Source organism: Filicampus tigris, chromosome 17 (assembly GCF_054856515.1).
Source record: "Filicampus tigris isolate MCC_2025a chromosome 17, RoL_Ftig_1.0, whole genome shotgun sequence".
In the NCBI taxonomy this organism is placed as follows: Eukaryota; Metazoa; Chordata; class Actinopteri; order Syngnathiformes; family Syngnathidae; genus Filicampus; species Filicampus tigris.
Window position 1 is genome coordinate 7,013,355 of NC_141233.1, and position 24,279 is coordinate 7,037,633.

Here is a 24,279-nt window from a genome sequence, read left to right on the forward strand (position 1 = left end):
GTATTATGAGCAATCAGACTCTCGAGTTGAACAATTGAGCATGAAAACCAAGTAGTAAATGTTGAAGCGGTGCATCTGTCATTTTTATGATTCTATTTAATGGTCACAGATGGATGTAATTCATGCCACTCTCGGGTCATAAATAATAAAGAAGATTTCCATCAGGCATCCTGGGGGATATGTATTAGACATTTTTTATCAATACTAGGTAGGATACATATGATGCATCATTGTGGCTGTTGATGTGATTGTATGATAATGCAATGTGATGGGATTCTTTTTTTGTCTTTAGAATTTGACGTGGGTATAGCAGAAATATCAGAGCAACTTTTCCGGCCTGTCTATTCCTAAGTTTGAGAGGAAGTTGGTGGTAGGACCAACTGATGCAAATTGGTCATTTTGACCAAGATATTGGTTAATTTGTGTAGAACCCTAAAGGAAGCCACCAATATAAAACAATTGAATTGGGACCATCTATATTGCGCTAGAGTCTATCCCAGCAGTCTTCGGGGTACACCCTGGATTGATTGCCAGCCAATCGCAGGGCACACAGAGAGACAAACAAACATTCGCACTCTCCACACAGGAAGGCTGGGGCCGGATTCAAACCCACAACCTCTGCACTATGGGGCGGATGCGCTAACCAGTTGACCACCGTGCCATGGGCCAGCAGTGTTTCTTCCAGAGCCGTAGGGATAATATAATTCTAATTAACCAATTGTGAATTAATATACTTATTTTGTAGGTCTATATGTACTGCACACCACACACTATACAGCAAAACAGTTGGGCTAGTGAAGTGTCCTTTCCGTAACCAATTTCATTGGTTGTTTGGCTCACCAATAAAATTGGTATACCCATAACCAACCGGATCGGTCAATGTCTGACCAATATATTGGTTAATCTAACGAATATTGTCTCAACCCACTAGATTGGTAGTTTCTTTTTTTAACCAATCCGTTTTTAGAGTGCAGCAGCACCCTGAATGGGCTTCTTATGGTAGCATAGCAACGATTGCTAGGAGCCTGCTTGGAGGTAGTGCTTCAGAGCTGTGCGCTAACTGTTCAAAGCCTCTGATCTCATCATCATGCCACTGAGTGGCGTGATATCCGTTGTGGTTGAACTTTCATTTTCTCTGCCAAGTGCACAGTCCAAATGCCTCACCGACATTGACCGACACCTCTGTCCACTGCAGAAGAAAAAATGATGTATTACGAATTATAACAATGCATCTAATGTTGTTAAAATACACAAATACAAGACAATTCAGCTTTCGCTAAATATCTCGTTGACAAAAACAATGCATAGACAGTGACTTAAATGAAACAAATGTTTTTAGGTGTTTCTAATGGTAACTTGGGTAACTATGCTCCCATTTTAACTCATTCACTGCCATTGACAAATTTCCTTGTCTTTTCACAGTCCAGCCATTCAATTCCAGGAACTTATTTATATTTTTTTCAACTTTTTTCAAACATTAGGGTAACAGAGGGTCTGAAAGTGTCTGGAAGTGAATGAGTTAAGAGTATGGCTTGTATTTGTCTAGAGACACCTGCTGCAGTGATTGAATGTCCAACGGTGACTCACTGCGTGTTTTATTGTCACTGATGTATAGCTTTTCTCAACTAGCAAGCAGCTCAGGAAATCCAGTATGAAAATAAGGTAAACATGAGAAATCAACACATTTTGACACATTTATGGCATGTTTAATCAAAGGTTTTGCTGAATATGCAATTTTATCATTGTTCATTTTAAATCAGGTCTTGGTTAATTTACTTCACTTTGTGAGAAGATCCAGAAGATGTCCATTATTTTATTATCCTTATACTTTGTGGATGTACCTAATAAAGTGTCTTGGCAGTGTGTGAGGTGTAAATTGACAGGCGCAGATAGAAATGGGTGTTTGTGCTTTGTGGGTGTGAATGTGGCCGACTGTACTGTGAAAATATATTCAAAATATAATATTAGCAATTATGCATTCAAATAATTTATTTCTACAATGGTCCAGAGGGTTTGATTGTACTCTGTTGTCAATAACATTCACCATGCATCAGTGGAGTGCAGAATCTGTCTGCCTGCACTTGGATCAAATCAACCAAAATGGCATTGCACCACCTGCGCCACAACTTAGACCTGGTTTCACCTGGTCGAAAGTCTAGTCTACTTTCTGTAACCAAATTGTCACGCATGCGCGCCGAGGGCGTGTAGTAGAAAACGCCTTCTGTCCGCCAGAGCGCATTGCAAGGAGCAGCACTGTCTGCCAAATTCCCTAACACGGTAAACTAGAATTTCACGCCAAGTGCACATGTGCCTGTCTATGAAAATAGGACCCATTATGTTTCCTAGAAACGACTAAGTTGACTGACAGACGTGAATAGCAAGAGGAAAAGCGAATGACTGGAAGACACCAATGCATTAACCATGTGATTCTATTTTTATCGAAGGAACAAGGTTGACCCAGTAACTCACATGTGTTATGCAACATGTGAATGAAGCAAAGTATAGGGGAGAGCATGGCACATGCATGAGCTTGAATCCCCATGTTAGAAATGCCAATTATAGTTAATTTGAATAGTAGTCCTTACCAGGTTTTGATGTACGGTAACTTCCATAAACTGCTCCTCCCTTGGGTGACATTATATGAAATTGCAGGCTTTTACCCAGATTTGAATCACAACAATGAAATACATTCATGCATCAACGCAGCAATAGTGCCCTCTCACTTGCTTCCACTGTGTGTTTTTCCAAACTTTGTCTTCTCAAACTCTGAGAAGCACATGAGATGTACAACTGAGTAGACCTTGCAGAACTTTGGCTCACTGGCTGTGATCAATAAGTGTGGATTATTACAATATGCTGTAGGTGAGTGTAGCGCATGGACAATTTGTCCAAAAATCACATAGAGGGCACTCATGGCGGGGAAGTGCAGATGGTGGCCTTTGGGTGCTGTAGCGCCGCCTCCTTTTCCCCTTAATGCCCAAAGTACCCTTTTGTCAATTTTCTATTTTTATTTTTATTTTTTTTTTGCATTTTCATGTGTGTGAAAGCCTGTCTGTAACTTTCAACACTATACATGTTCTGTAATTCAGCCCAACCAACCTTGGAAAGCTGTAATTTGTTAGCATTTATCAATTGCGTCTTGTTCAGTCGTATCGTTCTGTGTGAGTGTGGCCAAATGATGCGGGTCACTATAATCAGCTGGAATGAGCATCGCCAACAAAAATATTATGCTCCACTTTTTAGTTATTAACTTTTGTCCTCAGTTCCATGAAAGAGGTCGGCCCTGTTGTTCTGTATTTGTAAATGCAGAATTTTGGATGCAGCGCTTACATTATGGTTGAACCTGTGGTCACTAACTGTAAACATCGGCCAAACTGCTTTCACTGTCTATCAAGAAGGTTGAAATCCAAAACTGTCACTGAAATAACATTCTGGCAACACATGGCAATCTGTTGGATTTGAAAATAAAACACCCATGAAAGCGTGTTGAGGATGAATGAGTACACTGATGAAGCACAAGAAGGATAAGGGCCCCTTATTATTGTGTATTCCCCCCCCCCCCCCGGTTTTTTTCTCAACAAAATGGAAACACGGTAGATCAGTTGCCGTCTGCTTTTGTCCCACTGACACCACTGTGGTGACAGTAGCGGGTCTATTCATTTAAATGAGCCTTTGCGCATAGCCTTCGAATCACCACAACTGCATCAGTGCCGGATGGGGTTGCTTAGCAACTGGACAGCAAAGCGATCCCAGAAGAAAACCTCCTCCTCTGTATAAAACACAAGCTTGTATGCCCCTTGAATGGTGATGTGCGATTGTTTATTAGCGGTTTCCACAAAGGTTTTGTTGTTTACACGAGTGTTGATGTCGACAAATGTAAACAAATCATCAAAAATGATGGGGGTTTTTTTGTAAGAGCCATGCGTAAAGCACAGATTACGCGCGGGTGTGTGTGTTGGGGCGGCGGGTGTTTTGTGGGGGAGGGGGCGGGGGGTGTCAAACGACTATGTGACAAAAGTGGACGTGATGTAGGAGAACACACACGCCGCGCTAGTACATAGATTTCAGAGAGAATATAAGCAGTTGAGCGCATGAGCGGGCTGTCGCTAAGGAATTCACCTTAGGTGTCCCCCGCGCCCCCCCATCCCATTTTCTCCTCCCTTACAGCCGGATATTTATTTTCATTTCGGAGCTGAGAACTTTTAAAATAGATGAGAAGTGAAGGGGGGGAAATGCGCGCCATGTCTCTGGATGCTTGGATCTCTGTCACTTGTGCAGTGGTTCAAGGAGGAGACGAGTAGTGAACCGCGTTAAGGTGTCCAAACGCCATTTAAGGCTGGACCTGCACGGGAGACAAGTGGACTTTTCTAATAGCTTGGCAACTGTGAGGGGGATCTCTAATACATGCGTTGTCATATTTGGGGAATTTCTTTCCATGAGAGCAGTGATATAGGCTGCCGTGACGTCTGCATCAGATATTACCCATTTGCTTTTCTTTTTTTTTTTTTTCCCTCCCCAATGTGCATTTTCCCCTCAGTGACTTTGCGCTGATCTCCATCATCATCTGCAGCAGCGACAAGAGGGGAACGCAGGGAATGAAGATTACATTTTTCTTTTTTTGACTTCACCGCTCCCAGCTGCAAGAAATAAAGGTTTAACGACAACACGCCTGGTTCCCGTATAGCACCGCTGTTGCAGCTGCAACCATGCCTCTTGTGCACACTTGGACCGGGAAATTTCACCCACCGATTTGAGACTACTTTCCGTCTGTTTCTCGACATTCTCGGCATCGCGTTTTGACATTTTTAATTTAGTGCGTGCGCTTGTTTTTGAGCAAGATGTCCGATCTGTTGGTGTTGGTCGAGGGGCTCTGTGACCTGCACGGATTTCCATAGCGGTGGCCAATTATTAAGATTTTTGACACCGAAGAAGCCTGCTTGAAGACGTCGCATGCGTAGATGTAGGCTAGTTTACTCGACATTCTATTCCCATTGCCCGTTTTTAGTTTGTGCATTTGCCGGAGGGACCACTGGACTGGTTGGATTATAGATACTAGAAATAAGGATTTGTGGAGATGTTGGGTCGTCAAGAAGATAAATTATGTGGAATTTTCTCTGCTCTGGCGGCTTTGTCCTTCGCATGCTTTATTCAAAGGTAAGAAAACGTCGCCGGGGAAAAACCTTTCACACCAATTGATGTGATTATCGGTCAATAAGAGGCTGAGATGTGACAAATCGCATTAAAGGGGTGCCCAGGCCTTCTTATTAGAGCCACTGCTGTCTGCTTCCAATACGCGCTATTTGACGCCGCTGTGGCGCGCGCCATGTGTGCACCTCCTCGATACCAAAAGGCAACAATTATGTCCATTATAAGGTTGCCACCTATAGGGAGACCTCATCAGGAGGCTGCTAATTAGTTGATCGGATCAATCTGAGTATTTGATTGATGTGAGGCAGAAAATCATTTTAATAGCTCACTTTAAAGTCCCCGGTGAACATTGTTGCTTTATTTCCATATTGCATATTGAACATTTGAATTCTACCGACTAGCTCATGGTCAATCAATCCCAAATAGATGAATAACACCCAATGGTTTATCCTCTACCTCAATCAGAAGGCACTACGTTGGATTTCAATCAAATATCCTCTTTCTTCACCTTCGAGTGTTTCCATTGAATCACACAAAGCCTGGAAGAGCGTAATCACAGCAGGCAGAATCCCCTCGACAATTAATTTTGTCGTTAAAGGCTGTGATGTACCGTGCATCCCTTGTGGCCTGCGCCTTTGCCTTGTCTTCAGTCACTCACAGCCTCAAGAAGCATCTCTCAAGGCTCATTTGCACCTTTTGACATTTCTATTAGAATATATCCCGGAAATGGGGGGGAAAAAAATAGCCAGGTGGCCAATCTTGTCAGTTGTCATTCAGCTCCCTCTTGTAATGATGCCTTCGGGTGTCCAACCCACAGGTTGTATGTGAGCATCCAGCTTGATGAACAGCTGCACTTTCTATATGAGCTAATTGAGCAGCGTATCCCCTCACTAAGCCGCCGGCTGTAGTCTTCCTAACAGGGGAGGCATTTTACCCCTCACCCTATCCCCTTGTTGCTACACCCTGCCCGAGAGCTGGAGCGCTGGTCTTCTTTGAGGTGCTGCAGGTCATGGAACAAATGTTAACCCTCCTGTTGTGTTGGGCGTCAAATTGACATTTTACGATAAAATGTGTGGGTTTTTTTTTTTTTTTTTTTTCTATACTATGTACAATTGTCCGGAGAAACAATGTAAGAGGAGGGTTAAAGTTTAAAGGTCAGACAGTGCTGACTAAATAATGCTCTCGGGGTTATTCTGTCTCCACGCTCCAGCCAACCTAACCTGTGTCTCGACAGCATCACGTGAAGCGATTTTTGTAACCCTGCATGAGATTATGCAAATGCACCCTCATGACTGTAACATTTACTATTTTGGATGACCTGCTTCCGTGAAATCCTAGACAGCTGCATATTCACTGCTTGAACCGATGACATAAATATACATGATAGTGGGCTGCATGAGGGCCCGTGCATGTTATGATATGCTAGAGTGCAGATTCAGCTATCACTCTCCTCCAAACCACTCCTTTCGGAAGATACAGATTACAGAACTCCCTGTCCTCGCTGGTGTTTTGTTATTGTTGTTAATTTCTCCTCAATGTTATTCTTCGGTTTTGACCCAAACGTGAGCTAAACGTCAATTACACCTTTCATGTTGGATTGAGTTAAAGGTATTATCTACTAACTGATTAAGATTACAGTCTCATCATCTTTCTTATTTATCTTATCAAGACATTTTTCAAAATCCCTTGTTTCTTACCCTGTGGGTGAAGTTGATCTAGCATGACTGTTCCCACTGCATTTCCCCAAATTCTGAAATGTATGCTTGCATAAGAACTTCAAATCGCTGACCCCAACCCCATCAAGAACCTCTAAAATGAACTACAACAGAGACTGGGAACCAGGCCCTGAGTGAACTTTGGCCTCACAACATTTTTGGATGAAAAGAAAATTCTTTACACATAGCCCTCTCCAAACGCATGTAGGAAATCCTTTCTGGAAGAGTGCAAAAGTGTTATTGCTGCAACTTTTTAATTTCTCTTTATAACCAGTCAGTGAGTGTATTTCTCTCCATTCTAGTGTTGCCTTGGTGTAAAGCCAAATCGCAAAAAGTCACGTTCAAGCCCTCTTTAAATATGTAGTTTTCATTTGTGTTTTCTGCCCTCAGCTCCACTGGAAGCACCGGAATGTCTGTGGCCAAGACTACTGTGGACAAGTTGCTGAAGGGATATGACATCCGGTTAAGGCCTGATTTTGGAGGTAGGTCTTGTGACTGTCCTCACTGGGGGCTCAAGCTCTTTTCGATCAAGTGGATTTCCAAGTCAAAGTTTCCGTGCGGTGAAATCTATGAGTCACTCCTCTGAGAATCTGTCCAAGAGATTGCCTGTGGCAAAACATAGCTTTGAAGTGATTGCAACCATGTCATTACTATGCATCTGTTCACATATCGATGATGGCTGCCCTAGAAAAGTGGGGCAAACATGGAGATGAGATAAGATATTAGCAAACAAATATGCATACTTCCTTAGTATCTCACACAGCACACACGGGCTTGCTCATTTTCTGTTTTCAGTTTTTTCCCATTTGATTATTTAATATATTTAGGGCCTAAAGGGGACTGGCATACCAATATTTACTGTAATTCTGATTTTACTACTGTTTAATTCTGGATTAGTGATAGAATACGACACAACGTTTGGATTATGTCACCGCTGTAGAAATGAAACTCCGATGACGAGCAGCTGTATTATATTCTGTCCCTTATATTGTCTTTTGTGTACATACAAGAAATACCAAAAAAATCCAATTATTTTTCAGCAAAAATGGGGCTTCTGCGACCCAAGAAAAAACAGTTGGGAAAAATAGCTGTAAAGTAGTATAGTACGGTATATAGTCGCTGTCGGGATACAACTTTGGTTGTTCCTTCAGTAGCAAAAGTCTGTATTGTAGTCTATTCCGTTTAGACGCTTTTCAAAATCAAACAATGGTGCAAAGCAGACTTTTCATTTAAAGGACATGTTAATCAATTGTAATGTTAATTAAATGAGTGCAAGGAATGCAATAATCTGTGGTCCACCACTTAAATTTACAACAGCGATGCCTGGCTCGAAATGAATGTACAGTAAATGGAAACGTAGCATCAGAATAAAGCTCATAGTGCTTGCAAATTTTATGATTATGCATGTTCTGCCGCATTAATTTACCGGTAATTTTAATGTCTCTCTGCTAAACAAGTTTATGGAATCCTTCTGTTGCTTGGATCACACGTCTCTGTGCACATCTTACTTAAATGCTTTCCAGACAAATTAATTGAGAAAGTATTTACGTTGAAGCACGTCAGAAATGACAGAATTGATAGTCAACAAATTATGCTTTAAAGTGTTGACTAAATATTCACCGATTAGATTATGATGGCCATGGACAGAAATTGCCTGTTTTCTCTGGTTATGGGATCTAAGTAGCTGTTGTAGTAAAAAAAAAAAAAAAAGACATGTTAACCACTTTAGGTCACTATGTTGCTGTACCAAGCCATATGCACATCATTTATGATAGTAATGGAAAACAGTCTGTATAAGTGTGGGTCTTGCAAACAACCGCACTATGGAACTGAACTCTTAGCATCCGGAAAATGTCATGTGATATGGATGCAGACATAACTGCGCTTGGCTTCCCAACATCTCTGACACATTAGTGGGTAGGAAGCACAGATGGACATTTCGGTCATGAAAGTGATGCGTTATGATCTCTATAGCGGTACATTGCTATTCTGTTGGTGGTTCTGTCTGAATATTTGCAAAGCGATCACTTGTTCTTTGATATGTAACGCAAAGTAATCCAAAGTGTAAGCTGACAATTGTGTGAGGCTTTTTATCTGAACACATTACAAGTACTTTGTACAAGAAGTCTGCACTGACCTGCTTAAAAGCGCTGGATGCTGAGGCTTGATCGGGAGGCTTTATCCGGGCACGTTCCTCGGTGCATGTTAACAAAATCAGGCGATTTTTTTTCCGAACACTTTTGCAGAACTGATTAGTAAGCTTCAGACATTTGTTTGCATTTAAAGAGCTTCTGTAGGTGCTGCACATATTTTTAACCAGGCAAAATTCTGAACCACATGTAAATAAAAGTGTTGATCTCTTGTCTCATATCCAGCTTCTGTTTTTAAACTGAAATGTTTTCAATCTGTGGTAAAATAAAAAAATCACCTCACTGTTCCAATATGGAAATATGCATCTAGTGATAACAAATCCCACCACACACTCCAAGACATTAAATTCCTAAATTCCCATTTTATTTTATTCTTTATTTTAACCATTTATAGGGAAAGGGACTAATTTTGGTAATTTCCACATCATTTCCATGAGGTCAATAACCATGTGGTCCTCATGCAACCATTCATCACCCCACATCACAGATCACATGGCTGTCATCTGAATTATATATTAATTAACTCATTCACTGCCAGACATTTTCAGACCCTCTTTTACCCTAACGTTTGGAAAAAAAAATAGAAAAAAAATATGACTAAATTCCTGGGATTGGATGGCTGGACTGTCAAAAGACAAATAAATTTGTCAATGGCAGTGAATGAGTCAATTATTAATATGATGAATTATTAAATTTTTTTTTTTTTTTAGATTTCTTTCAAAATGTCATCGTATTTCAAGGAGTGCCCTATAAAGGGGTATGTAGATTTTGTCAACATAATTAGCCGGGAGAATTTAAGTCCTTCCAAAGCGACAGTTCAGTTGACGAGAATAAGAGCAAACAGAGGAAAAAGCAGAGGTACATTAGGTACACCTCCATACGTGTCACTTGGTTGGTTTCCCTGCAGTGCCATAAAGGCGCATGTGCCGAAACGCGTTAGCTTGATTTTAGCCACTCTGAAAATAAGTAACTGCAGAAGCTATGGATTTACTCTCCATAGTTGAGTGCTGTCATGCATGTTTTATTTACTATATTGCACTTATCTGAAATAAATTGTTAAATAATAATAGAATCAGCAATAAATCACAACAGTTTATTTCAAGCTCATAGGGTTCAGACTGTAGCCTCACTTTGACAACAACAGTGAACAAAAGACTATAATACTTGGACTTACCATTAAAGGTTCAAAACTCCTTGTTTAAACAACTTCATGGCTTTGTCGGCTGATCTAGAGCAATTTGTAATTAACATAACAATTTTATGAAATCATCCGCTATGCTTCTCCTGGAAACTTGGGACATATTTGCTGTGTACTATGTAATGATGTAATTTATTTTCACTTGACTTTATACTCAATTAGTTTATTTTAGGGGGATTTTGGTTTTCTCACAAATGATTGACATTAAATTTCATTGCCCCTATTGGATGAAGTATCTTTTGAAAGGGGATTACAACAACACAGATTTTGTCAAGCAGTTCGTCTGTACAGTAGAGCAGAGCGAGCAAGTTCCAAAGTATCTCATGGCAGAGAGTTGCAGCTCTTTAACCTCAAGCCCGGAAGCTGTACTGTCGTCTCGGCTACTTGTAACATCAGTCAGCTGCTTCTGTTGCAACTACTCCCGTTAACCTTCAAATCTTAAGTCTTTTCATTTGGAACGCTGTGAGTAGTTTCTTAAAAAAAAAAAAAAAAAACACAAACATATATATTTATTTTTGACAGTATGCGTCGATCAGAAAGTATCATGGAATACATTGAACAATAGCTCCTTTTGTCAGTGAATATTAGTAAATGCAATTTAGAGGAAATACAGTATGTTGGAAAGAGTGGCACTACTAAAAATTCTATAGTCTTCTATCAGTTCAATTATGTACATTATTACATGGTGCATGATCAATGAAATGTAGCGTATCATGTTTTAAGACAATACAGATTTCATGTTTCAAATCTTAAAGCGTAAGTCAACACATTTTTTTTCAAGAATATGTTCTATGTCAGCCCACTAGTTGAAACAGGGCATTTGGATAAATATTGCGTTTGTGGAATAAGTGTTAATCCACTCGTTTTTAGCTATCTCCGGGGGCGGCCATTTTGTCTTCTGTCGACTGAAAATGACATCACAACTGCTCACAACGACCAATCATGGCTGACCTGAATCTGAGCCGTGATTGGTCGTTGTGAGCAGTTGTGATGTCATTTTCATGACAGAAGACAAAATGGCCGCCCCCAGAGATGGCTAAAAACGAGTGCATTTTGCTGCTTAACTTATATTCCACAAACGCAAAATTAATCAGAATGCTGTGTTTCAAATACAGTGGTACCTCTACTTACGAAATTAATTGGTTCTGGATGAAATTTCTTAAGTAGAAAATTTTGTAAGTAGAGACGTTTTCCATGTAAATGTCCTAATCCATTCCAAGCCCCCCAATATTCAGACATAAATGTTTTATAAAGGATAAGAATGCATCAAAACATGTAACAAATACATGTTACAATTAGATTATTGCACAATAAATGTTGTAAAAAACTAAGAATAAAGAGTAAAGAATAAAAATTATGGTCGTTTACCTTTTAATTTGTTTCATGTTCTCTCTCAGAAGTAGTTTTTGCCTGGCGTTTTGTAAAGAACTGATTTAATAACGTGGCGACTGTCGATACATTACGTTCATATTCTTTGGCGAAATCAACCAAACGTATCCCTTTTTCATTCTTTGCTATTATCTCTTGCTTTATTTGTAAAAAAAACCCGATGTTGTCCTTTTTTTCTTTTCCTCGTTTCTAATTCACGTAAAACTATCGGAACACCTCATGGCCCGAGGGGCGAATGACGAGGACGCTGCATAGACATATCCATCACATATCTCTCTATCTACCTGTCTATATATACACAGACACATACGGCAGAGGTCCCTCTTAGCCAATGGGATGCCAGAAAGATGCTTGGCTAGCCAATGGCAGAGCAGCTATGAGTATGTTGCGTTCAGGAAACTCCAGAGCTGCGAGTGCCAGCCCATACTGTATTTTTACCTTTTGTATCCTGAAATTTCTTTCATAACTCGAGGCAATATTTTCCTGTTGAGGCGTTTTGTAACTTGAAAATGTCGTATGAATTGACGTTCGTGAGTAGAGGTACCACTGTAGTGGGCCTGCTGGGAACATATTCTTGAAACAAATATGTTTGGGTTGACTTCCGCTTTAAGTAGTTTTAGTTAGAGTACCGTCAACTACCACAACACCCACACACGAACACGCACATACACACATGCACAACATGTCGGAAGTCTACACTGATACTAACCAAAGCCTTTGGCACAAATTATGTGGTTTCCTTGACACATGACCTCAACATGTGCCTGCACAGCGGGGCATTATTATACTGTATGATTAATCACGAATGGACCTTTTCCGACCCTCTTTTACCCCCAACGTTTCCCAACGTTTGAAAAAAATGTGAAAAATGTATTAAAAAGTTCCTGGGATTGAATGTCTGGACTGTGAAAAGACAAATACCTATGTCCTTGGCAGTGAATGAGTTAAGTGGATTTCATAAAATTGGTGACCCATAAAATGTATGTGAATACATTTTGTAAAGTAATGAAATTCATGATCTGGCTCACTTCTTAAAGTTTCTTAAAGCCTGCTGGGGACATATTCTTGAAAAAAATGTGTTTGCGTTGACTTCCGCTTTAAGATTTCATTTAACATTTTTTTTTTTGGGACAAGAAGTCTTTCGTCATTTAAAAGATTTTTTCAGTTTGGGCCCACAGACTTTTATAGGTGTGAACGTATACTAGGAATGTGGCTTATATTTTAAAGGGCCCTTATTTTAAAGGGACCTGATTAGCGTATTCATTCAAAAACAAGTGTTTGGGAGATTTACATTACTAATAAGAGAAACAATTTTGGCACAAATATTATCTTCCGGCCTCATGATGAGGTTATCTTTTATACAAGACTGCATAATCCTCAAATGTGTCCTTCGTGATGGACATATTTCAGCCGAGGCTGTCATCGTCACTGGAGTGTCGCTTATGATCTCAGCGTCCCTCATTTACAAACCATGAAAGATATATCCAAATGCCTTGCACATGCCAGTGTCACTGCGCAGCTCTTCCATAAAACATGATTATATAGGACCAGATCTGTGTAAAATATTTTAGCTGACAACATTAAGCTGTCTCAGATAGTATTTAAATTTGCAGGGGGCTTCTTTTTGTGGTTCAAACACAACTGCTGATCATATTGCTCATGATCAGCATGGGGCCTGCTGATCATAAGTAGCACGATCAGCAGACCTCACTAAAGCTAGCCGACACATGTCCAGGAGATAGTCTGAGGAAAGACTCTGGGAGGGGTTTGTCCTAGTAGAAAGACTGCATTTTTAAATAAGGGGTTGATTGCCTGTGATGGGGACATTTGATTGAAGTCATTTGTTGAAATGTTCAACATCAAAGGCAGCCACTCACCGAGCGACCCAACCGGACGCAAACGAACTATTAAGACTTTCTACAACTAGTTTGCCTGAGAACGCAAAGGTCAAATCACAAGTGAGTGGTGTTGCAACAGCACAGATGTTTCCTGCATTCAAAATTCCAGGTTAAATGGCATAATCTTTCACAACAAATCGTGTCTAGGAGAATCTTTATTCTGCCGAAATGAATGGATGAAAGTTTGCATTTATGTGGTCAAGAAGGGGGCTATCATCGCCATCAGCCTCTGAAATATCAAACAATGTCTTCATTATTGGGGGTTTAAAAGTAAATTCAAATTGATTGATTTAGCTTGCGCATTGTGATTCAACAAGCCACCTGAGAAAAATTTTGCAGGCCGATTTTTAAAAAACATTTTTTTTTTTTTCCCCCATCTTTAAATGGCACATCTGAAAGGCAGGTGCAAACCACCATGCAAGGCGGTGACAGCGTCTTGGAAACAGTCACAAGAAAGAGTCGTATCATACCACCTATCACAGAATTCCTTTCAATTCTGCATCTGGGTTATTACAGCAAAAAGGATGGGCACATAACCTCAACATCCAATTACCGCGCCCTCTTTGTGAGTTAAATCAGGCAAAACTTGGATTTAATCCAACTGTTGTCTTCCCCAAAATGGGCAGAGCGATCAGTTTACTTTCTGTAACTCAGTTATGTTTGCTTGGCTCTTCCACTTCCACTTCCAATTGTCATCATTTCAACTTGATTTTGTGCTTGCGGTGCACTCCCACATTTCTCACGGTGAAAACTTTCAGAGCTACCTAAAGCTGAAAAAAAAACCCTCTTCAAATATGGCAGCCTCTATCACCTTTCCACCTGTTGCCAAGAGAGTGTGCATCCTGTTAGAGCAAACATGCAATTTAGCGCATGCTACTTGCGTTCTTAGCAAATCAGTGTCTCTGTATCTTAGCGCAGGTCTTCTCCAACTCTTGAAGTGGATTTTGTTACATTTTGCTAGGGTACCAATTGAAATGTCCAGTGAGTATGTTACTGTACTGTATATGTCTGATGCATCATGAATCCAATTGAATTTGTCATTGTTAATTGGAAGTCATTACTCAGGAAAACTGCACATTTTCTCTGTGGGTTTAATTTACGCTATATTAATACGAGTGTAGAAAACTGCAGTTTGCATCATGTGCAAATTAAAAGCCTGATCACAACTGATTAAAGTAATCATTCGCTGTTGTATCCTCATCAAGCAGGAAAAACAGATAGTGTAATTAGACTAGTCAGCTCAACTACTACCTACTACAAACTTTAGTCAACTCCGGTTCTCAAGGCTACTAATGAGATTAGTAATAAACTCCAGCATGATGCATTTGCCTCAGAATCATCCTTCATAATACTAATTACCTGGGCACACATATACATGTGGTTTGGATGTCCTTGACTGTTGCTTTTGGCGCTTTTTTTCCTTTAATGCTGTTTCTTCAGTTGTGCGGCCGATTTAAAAAAAAAAGAAAATGAAACAGTGTAACGGAACTTTTTGTAAACTTCTATAAAAAGGATAGCAAAATGTCTGACACTGATTTTGAGTTTATGGAACATTGTGTGCTGTTGGAGATACTAGCAGATTTTTTTGTACTGGCCGTGATTGCGTTGGATAATATGATATGCAGGCATTGCAGTGGTGAAGATAGAAAAGGTTTCAGTTCAAGTTGTATTAATAAATGATCACTTCTGTAGCTTTTAGACAGACAGCACAGAAGGGAGAAAAGTATGCTGCTGCGATTGCAATGTCAGGGTAATGAATCGCTCTGCTGAGAGTAAAACCGAAGAACGAGATGACTGTTTGAGTCCCTGAGGGTTTCTCTGGGTTGCAGGAGCGAGTAACCTGTCCTTGTAAAGGGACACTTAAGGCTCTTTCCCCCGTTTCCTCTTAGTTAAGTGTCGGTGATAAGACCAGACATTTGTTCTACGTTCTACCATGAGATGTACGGTCCCGCAACCTGGGCACATTACAGCACAGTAATTGTGTCATTGTGGCACACAGCAGGAGAAAAATGCAAAAGGCACATTTCTTAATAGACTTATTTGTTTGGGAGACTTGAGATTTATTATTTCAAACACTAATTGGTATTTAAATATTTGAATTTAGGGCCATTTTGGTTTTCACCATTAACAGAGTTTTTTTTTTTTTTTTTTTTTTAAATAAATGCAATTCTAAAAAGAAATATGTAAAGCGACTATTACCAACCTCCACCATATGATCCTCCCAAACAAAAACCTCAACCACTTCAATACAAGTTTCTCTACTTCATCTTGAGTTGGTTGCATCATCGCTTGCCCTGATTAAATAGTGTAAAAGAATGTATATTTTACATAAGATGGTACTCTTGCCAAACCCGCGCACATTCACACATGAATGCCACGTTGCCTATTATGGAAGCAGCTGGATCCTTCTATACAAGTGAATATTGCAGTCTGTTGCTGCCATGATTGCATTTTTAGTCATAAGCGATCCAGATTCTTGAGAGTGAATTTTCAAAGGCACATTTGCAAAAGCACCGCCTTGTTACCTCTTAACAACGTTGCAATTTGAGATTGAAAACCATACTTTAAAAATGTAAGGAGTGTCATCAGGTCATTGACATTTTTTTTTTCCTCCGTAGTTGATGGTAATTTGACCAAAATTACACAATGTGTTCAAAAGGCTGTGCAAGGTGTGATGCAAGCAGCCTATTCATTGTTGTGTCTACCTGCATCGCCAGTAACTTGATACATAACTCATCATATTCAAACACGGCAGATTATGTCGTATTCCAGTTGTTTTGCTTGTTTGTCAATAGCAGAACATGTTATGGCATTAGACACAAGATGCAGGCTTTAAAACACCAACACTGCATTTCATCAAGTCTATGCATAGAATCAGACTTTTACACATGCCCTTTGAGAGACTTAGTCCAAGTAAATTTAGTGTGCGCGAGTGTGCGGTATACTGTATGTTGACACGGGACAGCTTTTCTATGCCTAGACTAGATATTCATCACAATGCACTTAAGCTTTAATGGTTCCAGCTAAAAGAGCATTAGCGTACATGTGACACTTTAATGATCTCGAACATTAAAAATCATCAGTAGGTGCCAGGACCACTGGAATGCAAGAAGCAGACTCTATCTGTGAGATGTGGCTATAACTGTAACCACCTGATCTCAGGCTATAAGCAGCAGTCCTTTTTTTTTTTTTCCTGGTCTGATCCGTCTTGGCTGAAGTTCCGCCTGCAGCCATGACACCAAAGTAGAGTCACCTGCCACCGTCTCTTCCGCTCACAGCCTGGGCTTTTTCTGATTTCATTTCCCATTGCCCCAAATGAGTCCCAGCTGCAGCTTGATCTTGTTTCTAATGGAAAAGCATTAAATGTAGCCATGAAACCAAAGATCAGCAATGAGATTGGTGTGTGGAATTGACACATAATTGACTGAATATAAAAGGGAGAGCCAGACAGTATATTCATCTCACTTTGTATTGCGTAACGGTGTGGAATTGCAACTCACTCTGGAAAAACAAGGATAGCGCTACACCGGGGAAAAAGGGGGGGGGGGGAGGTTGCTATAGCCCCGTCAGAAGTCTGTGTCAGCCTGCACAATAACATCATTTTTTAAAAAAGAATAACACTTTGAGATTTATTTTTAAATTAGCATTTTCTGTCTCTAAAACGTTGCAGTTTAAACAAAGTTTTGTCTTAGTTTTGGCCGCCGTTGACTTTTGTGTTGTTTGGATTTTGAAACACTGTTCAAAAAAGATGCCAAAACAAGAAAATGCAAAATGCTCGCTGAGCTTTTTTTTTTTTTTTTTTTCCAATGAACTGAAGTGATGTCAAGCAGGTCATTTTATAGTATATAATGTATGAAGTTCAAATTCTGAACCTTTTGTGCAGCTCTCGCAACCTTTGGTCCAGTTTCGGGTTATATGATTGTAGGGCCATTCAGCTTTCAAGGTTCTACTGTTCATATTAACTCTGACTGATACTTACAGGACATTAGTGGCAACTTGCATTCTAGTATCTGCTGCTACTAAATGATATATGGCATCCAATTCTTCCAAGGCCAGTCGACACTTTTACAATAGTGAGGGCAACCTCTCTGGCTGTGTGCTGCCACATGTCAAATGGCGGGGCTGCTTTGCATATGGGCTGATAGTGCAGGCCGTCGTAATTCAGTGGGAAAGTAATGCCTATTCAGCACAAAACAAGAGCGTGTTGTCAGAATCCCAGAATGGATGTTGGGGCATGTACAAGTGATATCTATCCTGATGAAAAGGGAACGCCCGGTGATTTATTACAAAGGAAACACAGGAGAAAATGCTCAAGCTGGGCGCTTTTCCCTTCACTTAGATTTTCGATTTGAATTAAATGAGGTGTGCATGTCGGCAGGCGGAGGTGGGGGGACGAGGGGCGGTATGAGATAGCGTGTAGGAGAAGGGAAATACTTCATTCCCCCATTCAGAGTGTTGTTTTCAGCAACTTTGAAATGGAGGTAGAAAATGCTGATGGAATGTATTACGCTGGAGTGCAAAATAAAATAAATAAACAAATAAAAACACTGGGTCAGGTATTGGTGAAGGAACCTGCATGCCCCTTTTCGGCCATCCTTGGTGTGGGTGATCTTGAAAGTGCAGTGATTGATGAGAGGTGTGGCCTTGACAGAGCAGGACAGGGATGGCCAAGGGCAAGATGCAGCCATTCAATTGTATCTGGAAGATAAACATGGCAAGAAACGTCATTTATAGTATAGATAGATGTTGTCAGCCATACTAATAGGAACCACACTTAAAAACCCATCCCGTTGTTGAACCCTAACAGGCAGTCGTATGAATAAGGTTTGCGCATAAACATGATACGCAAGTCATGCAATGACGAGGGAGTTGGAAAATAATACAAGTGAAGTGATTTGATTCGCTGTTTGTGAGTTTTAGAGACTGAAATGGACTGCGATTGTGCCAGGATTTCAATGTGCAATCTGCTCTAATATAAATAACATAATACAATACAATATATACGGTACTACAATACCTAAGTTTGTAATAATATCCTCTAATTTAAACTCTCGCATCCCACTTCCTTTTATGTACTTGAAGGAAATATCACGCTTCTGTTTGAGTCAATTGCTTTCATTTTCTGTGTGTGGGTTTGTGTTGTTTTTCTAACATTTGTGCTGCTTGTTTTGGATATTCTTGTTCTATTTTTTTTATTTTTTTTTTATCTTGTTTGTCACTTTGACTCCGCTATCCAAAGACCTGTGTTCATCACGTTGTCGTGTCTTCTTTTTTTTCTGAGGTGATGTTGCGTTCGAACGTTCTTTAATCTCAACCTGCACGACGTGGCTGTCCGATCTTTTGATGGATCGTCATTTTATGTTCAAATGGGTTTGGGTGGCATTATGGGGGAAACAAAAAGCAATGAGACCGACCTGGACAAAGACAAATGGTGCATAGGTTTTGTGTCACACGTGATGATTATCTGAGGTCTGTAGTATATGAATAGAAATATATGAGAATTAACTAACACCTTTGTTTACACCAATTGTGTTGCTAATTGTTCCTCTCATAAGTGTTTGCAGCTGCTTTGACTTGACTGAATTATACATTAAAGCAAAATAAGGTCATCCGAGTACTTTAACTAGAACGTTTGTCAAAACAAGAGCCAGCAACACTAATTACTTGCACGCAGCAGAGTTAGTGTGGTGGTCATATTTGAATAAATTATTATGATTCCGATCCTAACTGTAAACATTGTGTTGGATTCGCACTGGTTCCTTTACTACTTCGCTAATGTAGCTTTGGCAGGCTATGGTATGAGGTATTGGTTTGGGATTTACTGCAGGTTACATGCAAGGTTACTCAGGAGATGAGTTTAGCAACATGGCGTCAGCTAAAAGAACCAATGATGGCTTTCCTTCCCCACTTGTCCCTATACTGCATTTGTTTTACTAAAGATTATACAATGGACATAACATTGATTAACACTGTCAATGTGCGTCCTTGAGGAATAAATGAAGCCATGTGAATAAATCATACACTGTACCACAAAGCCCTAATAAATGAATGACAAACTTCCTTCGCCAATTAGTTTCCAAATGGCTTTGGGATAAATATTAAAATGATGAATGCAAATAAAAAACAAGAATCACTTTTCATCTCTTGTACATTTAATCAATCATGACTCATCTTGGTTTAATCACCCACATACCATACGTGACCGTCAAATTTAAATTGGCAAAGTTTGAATCGAGGCAACTGGACTTTTTTTCGTCTCTTGAAGACGTTTCACTTTTAATTAAATTGATAACTCTTGAAGTGAAAATAGAGCAGTATCATATTTGTAAATCAATATTTTTATGCTGTGCTTTGCACAGCTATTACAATGTGTGCAGTATATTGTAAGTACACATTACAAATGGCGGGTACCGCAATGGATACAATGCGGTTGTCTGCAACATGACTATTTATCCAACATACATTTGTAATGTATTTTCTTCACATAGCTGTAATACTGATGTACTAACTAAATAAACTTTTTTAATCCCCCGTTAGCAAGCTGAGGTGCGTTATTAAAGCTTGGTGTGGGGCGGTGATTTATGAGTCGGAAAGTCCCCGGGTAATATGTACAGCGTTTCATAATTCAATGACAAAATCAATGCATGCAAATCCGAAGGAATGTTCATATTATGTAGCTTTTTGGTTCAAACTCTTAAGTAGGTTTCATTCATCAGTGCTGAGCTTTGTGACAGGAAAGGACGATAAGATAAGGCCACCTTTACTTATCCTCTGTCTTTGTGACTCGTGGTGATGTACTGCCTCTGCTCTCTTGCTTTACCTCATCATTTTCTTTTGCTTTCTGTTCCGGCTCTTTCTGTTCCCTGTGTCAGAGCTGCTTTAATGATTTCCCTTTATTAACCAGCATTCCTTTAGCCATACTGGCTGCAGCAGTATCCAGCATCTTCACTACTCTCCAACACAGCGCAGCACTGCAACTGCAGTACTAGAAAAGTTGTACTGTATCTGGTGCTTGGTAATATAAATAACAATACAACATCAACATTATGTATTGTTCTAAGCATGTCAAAGTCATTGCAATCATGTATTGTGCTGCGTTGCTTTAGGCCCCAACAGTGCAGCCTGACAATCTCGGCATTAAAACTGCCCTGTGAATATTTATATGTCGCTGTGAAAACATTGTGACCGGGATGTGACAGTAATAAAATGCTGTGATTTTTATACTGCCTTTTCTGAGCCACTGTCAAGTTATATTATTAATCAAGTTAAAAGCACTAAGGGTCTTATTTTAATATTTTATCACCACATGTGACTCGATAGTGACGTTACACAGGCTGTTTTAGTCATTTTCATGCTGGCAAGCATAACATCGGGCAATAAGAACAGTTCCGTACGCATAAAAAATGCAATGTCCCATCTTTGAGGTACTGTACTGTACCGTACAGTAACGTAAATACAAAGTCGTTCATGCTCCTGCCGGTGCCAATGTATACAAGGTACCTCTTAGGAGAACTATGGACATTTGTGGGCTCCATCTTATGACATTTGGCTGACGACTTTAACTTTGAGGCCAAATCACAAAATGTTCTTGACGGTGACATTCCGTGATTCATGGCTCTCGACTGTACATCTGCTGAAATTGGTTTGACCTGTACATGTTACATTGTAGCACACATGTTGAAGATTTTTTTGCCCTTTCATATATTTTCTTCCCAGGAACGACATGTTGGTTAAGTCCGGAAGAAATGTGCCAGTGGGTGTGAATGTTGTCAGTCTATATGTTGGAAATGTGATGGAAAAATAACCTGGTCCAACTCCCAGGCAGGATTTGACGACAACTCTTTGCATGATGACGGAACAGGCTTACCACTAGAGGGCCCAGAGACCTTGCTAGACACTCTGTATAGGACTCCGTTGTAGTAGTTGAGACACAAAGTAATCAGAAAACGGATGAGAATCAGTGAGGTGGAAGAAACCTGATGGATTGGATTAGAAAAAACATTTTACAGTTGAGAATAGTCCCCATGTTGCAGACTTCTGGAGAAGTGTGGATAGAGCAGCCACATAATCTGGCCAACGGGAAGTATGAAGGTTTTGAAGAGGAAGGGTCCAAGTACAGTGCCCTGTAGCACACCTTCATTGAGTGGACCTGGAGTGAATCTGGAGCAATGGATGGTGAAAAACTGTCTCTGTTGGACGGTTATGTATATGTGTACAAGATGCTAATAAATTGGGAAACTGAAAGCTGAAAACAGGAGGGTAATGATGCTGATAAGTCAGCAGAGATGAGATTTAAAGAGATGATTTAAAGGGTTCACAATGCCCACGGTTGGTCATGTTGAAGTTAGTTGGTAACTGCTCTTTGTAGGATATTGCTTAGGAAAAAGTGGGACTCAGGCAGCTGTTTTCGAGGTTCTCTGGGTCTTTTTGAGGATGGATGACACTGACTCGTTTTAAAACTGGAGATTAAATGTCGTACCGGACAACTTGGCAGACTATGCTGTCAATAATGGAGAAGTGGCTCATTACATTGCTTTGCTGGTTACTGTGACATGCTCCCTAGAAAAATCTGATATGTAGTCACATATTATTCATTCAAATATATAAATCAATAAAAGTCATTCTGAGGCCATGTTGTCTAAAACAGGAAATGACTTTTTTTTATAGCGCGCAGCAGTTTGGTGGATCAGTTTGACTCAGTTGAGGTGATTGGCTCCAGTTCACCCGCGACCATAATGAGCACAAGCAGTATAGAAAAAAGGGTGGATGGATCATTTTATGATAGCGCCAAGTTGTATAGGGCCATGTTTGATTGAGGCAATGAGGCAATAGAAATCATCTGGCTTACTTCCTGTTTGAATATATGGGAAACAAAATAACGTGTGTTCTGTTTGTAAGCATGGATACACAATACCCCAAATTGTGGTACAAGAGAAGCTGTTGATTTCAAGCATGTCGTCTTTGCTGAATCACAGTGTTCGACTGTGTGAGCTAAGATTGCTTTCCTGCCATTCTTTTCTCGCTTCTCTGCTGAGGCAGAAATAATTGATGTGAAACACTGTATTAAACGTGGGGGGGGAGAGAATTTGGCGCAACATCTTGTTTTAGTCGTTCGATTCTTGAGGAAAGGGTTTCATGAGTGCAGTCGCCATTGAAAACAAAAGCAAACACACACTCGACTGGATAAATCATGCTTCTCTTGCAACACTACAGGGAAAATGCTGCACAGTTGCTATGGAGCCCTCTGTTGCTAGGCAATAGGTTTATTTTCTGAGTTTTTTTTTTCTTTTTGTGACGGTGAAATGTGTTTTCAGTAGGCTTCGCGAGAAACAAAATACTGTATGTAAAATGACACTATTGTCAATTTGAAATACATTATATGAAAAGAAATCCTACTTGTTACATGTTCGAATGAGCATACATTTGCGTAAAATGTGGCTGTCGTGGCTCACTGGGATTGGAGACCATATTTAGGAACACACCACATCCGACAACTGTCTCTTTAACCAGATTTCATGTGCAGTCCATGTTTTGTTGCTGTATATGATGAAAGTAAGTCTTCCTGCCTTTGCATTTTCACTTGAATCAATATCAAAAGTATTTTACTCTGACGCTAATTTCACTATTTGCTTATGATTGAATGTGTATTTTCACGATATAGCCAAAAAGAGCAAGTTAAACTAAAAATGAGCAGAATATTAATTGTTGCCCTCTTGTGGCTGTATTATATGTGACTGATCATAAAGCATGTTCATTTTTTTTTTCGATGAATATGATTTCCAGTGCTTTTTTCCCCAGACATCATTGCACTTAGAATCCTCATCATATCTAAAAGTGACACACAATTTTTGAACGCAATCCCACTTGATAGTCCAAAATGTCTAATCAAAAACAAAACAAACAAAGACAGCAGGGTGGTTTCACTCTACATCCTTTTAACTCGCCCGCTATCCATTTTTTTCATGAGCACAAACACTTTCCGTTTCATGACGTCTGTTCAACGTTAGTCGTGTGATGAAGGATTCACACAAACCTGTGCTCCTCTCTCATTCAAACACTCCCTGGCAGACGAGTACTCGACTCCCTTGACAACTGATAAAGCCTGTAATTATCCAAATGGCAGACTTATCGTGTTACATGAGGCTTCAATAAACGCTGTTAACCTGAACAAACACCATGCCTTGATGTGGCCACTAAAGTCCAATGCAATTCGATGTCATTCTTAGATCTCACGGACTAATAATGCTTTGTGTTCAGCCATGGATCACACAGATAACATGTACGCATGTATGAACATCTAGAACTGCACTGGATTATACTCATATTTTACCCCCTCTCGTAAACATTTAAGGCAATCAAAAATCACACAAATAAGCAGATTTTCTGACAGTCTGAAACAAAACATGACATTATTAATTGACAAATTATTTGAAGATTTTCCAAATATGCCTAATATAACACTATGGCTTATTGTTGACTTTATTGTTAATGATCAATTGTATCGTGGTTGCTTTGGCTGCAATTGCCAGTCCATAATAAAAGCATCTACTGTTTAGATGGGTCCAGGCCAAATGAGCAACACTCACTATTTGACAGACTAACGGGAACCGCATTAGCAACTATCGACAACTCGTGACAGCACTTATCACAATTGGGCTGACGTTGCATGCATAGGCACTTTTTATGTCTGTGGCATACGCTCGAGGTTTATTTAGAATTGTGCAGCGCTCACAGATACGGAGCATTTTGGAATTGTGAAAATACTACGGTGCCAACTGAAT

At 39.9% G+C, this 24,279-nt stretch overlaps 1 protein-coding gene across 7 annotated transcripts in view; it reads left to right on the top strand.

The window, feature by feature from the left end:
* gabrb4 (gamma-aminobutyric acid type A receptor subunit beta4) overlaps positions 1–24,279 on the top strand; it is a 153,559-nt gene that overhangs the window by 103,760 nt on the left and 25,520 nt on the right. For 5 of the 7 annotated variants that reach the window (XM_086013247.1, XM_086013244.1, XM_086013245.1 and 2 more), the window contains one exon: positions 7,254–7,345. In XM_086013247.1, coding sequence (XP_085869373.1) covers positions 7,254–7,345 — 92 coding nt within the window. Of the gene's footprint in view, positions 1–4,154; positions 5,155–7,253; positions 7,346–24,279 lie in introns of those variants that run through there. The other 2 variants (XM_086013248.1, XM_086013246.1) reach the window with 2 other exon arrangements.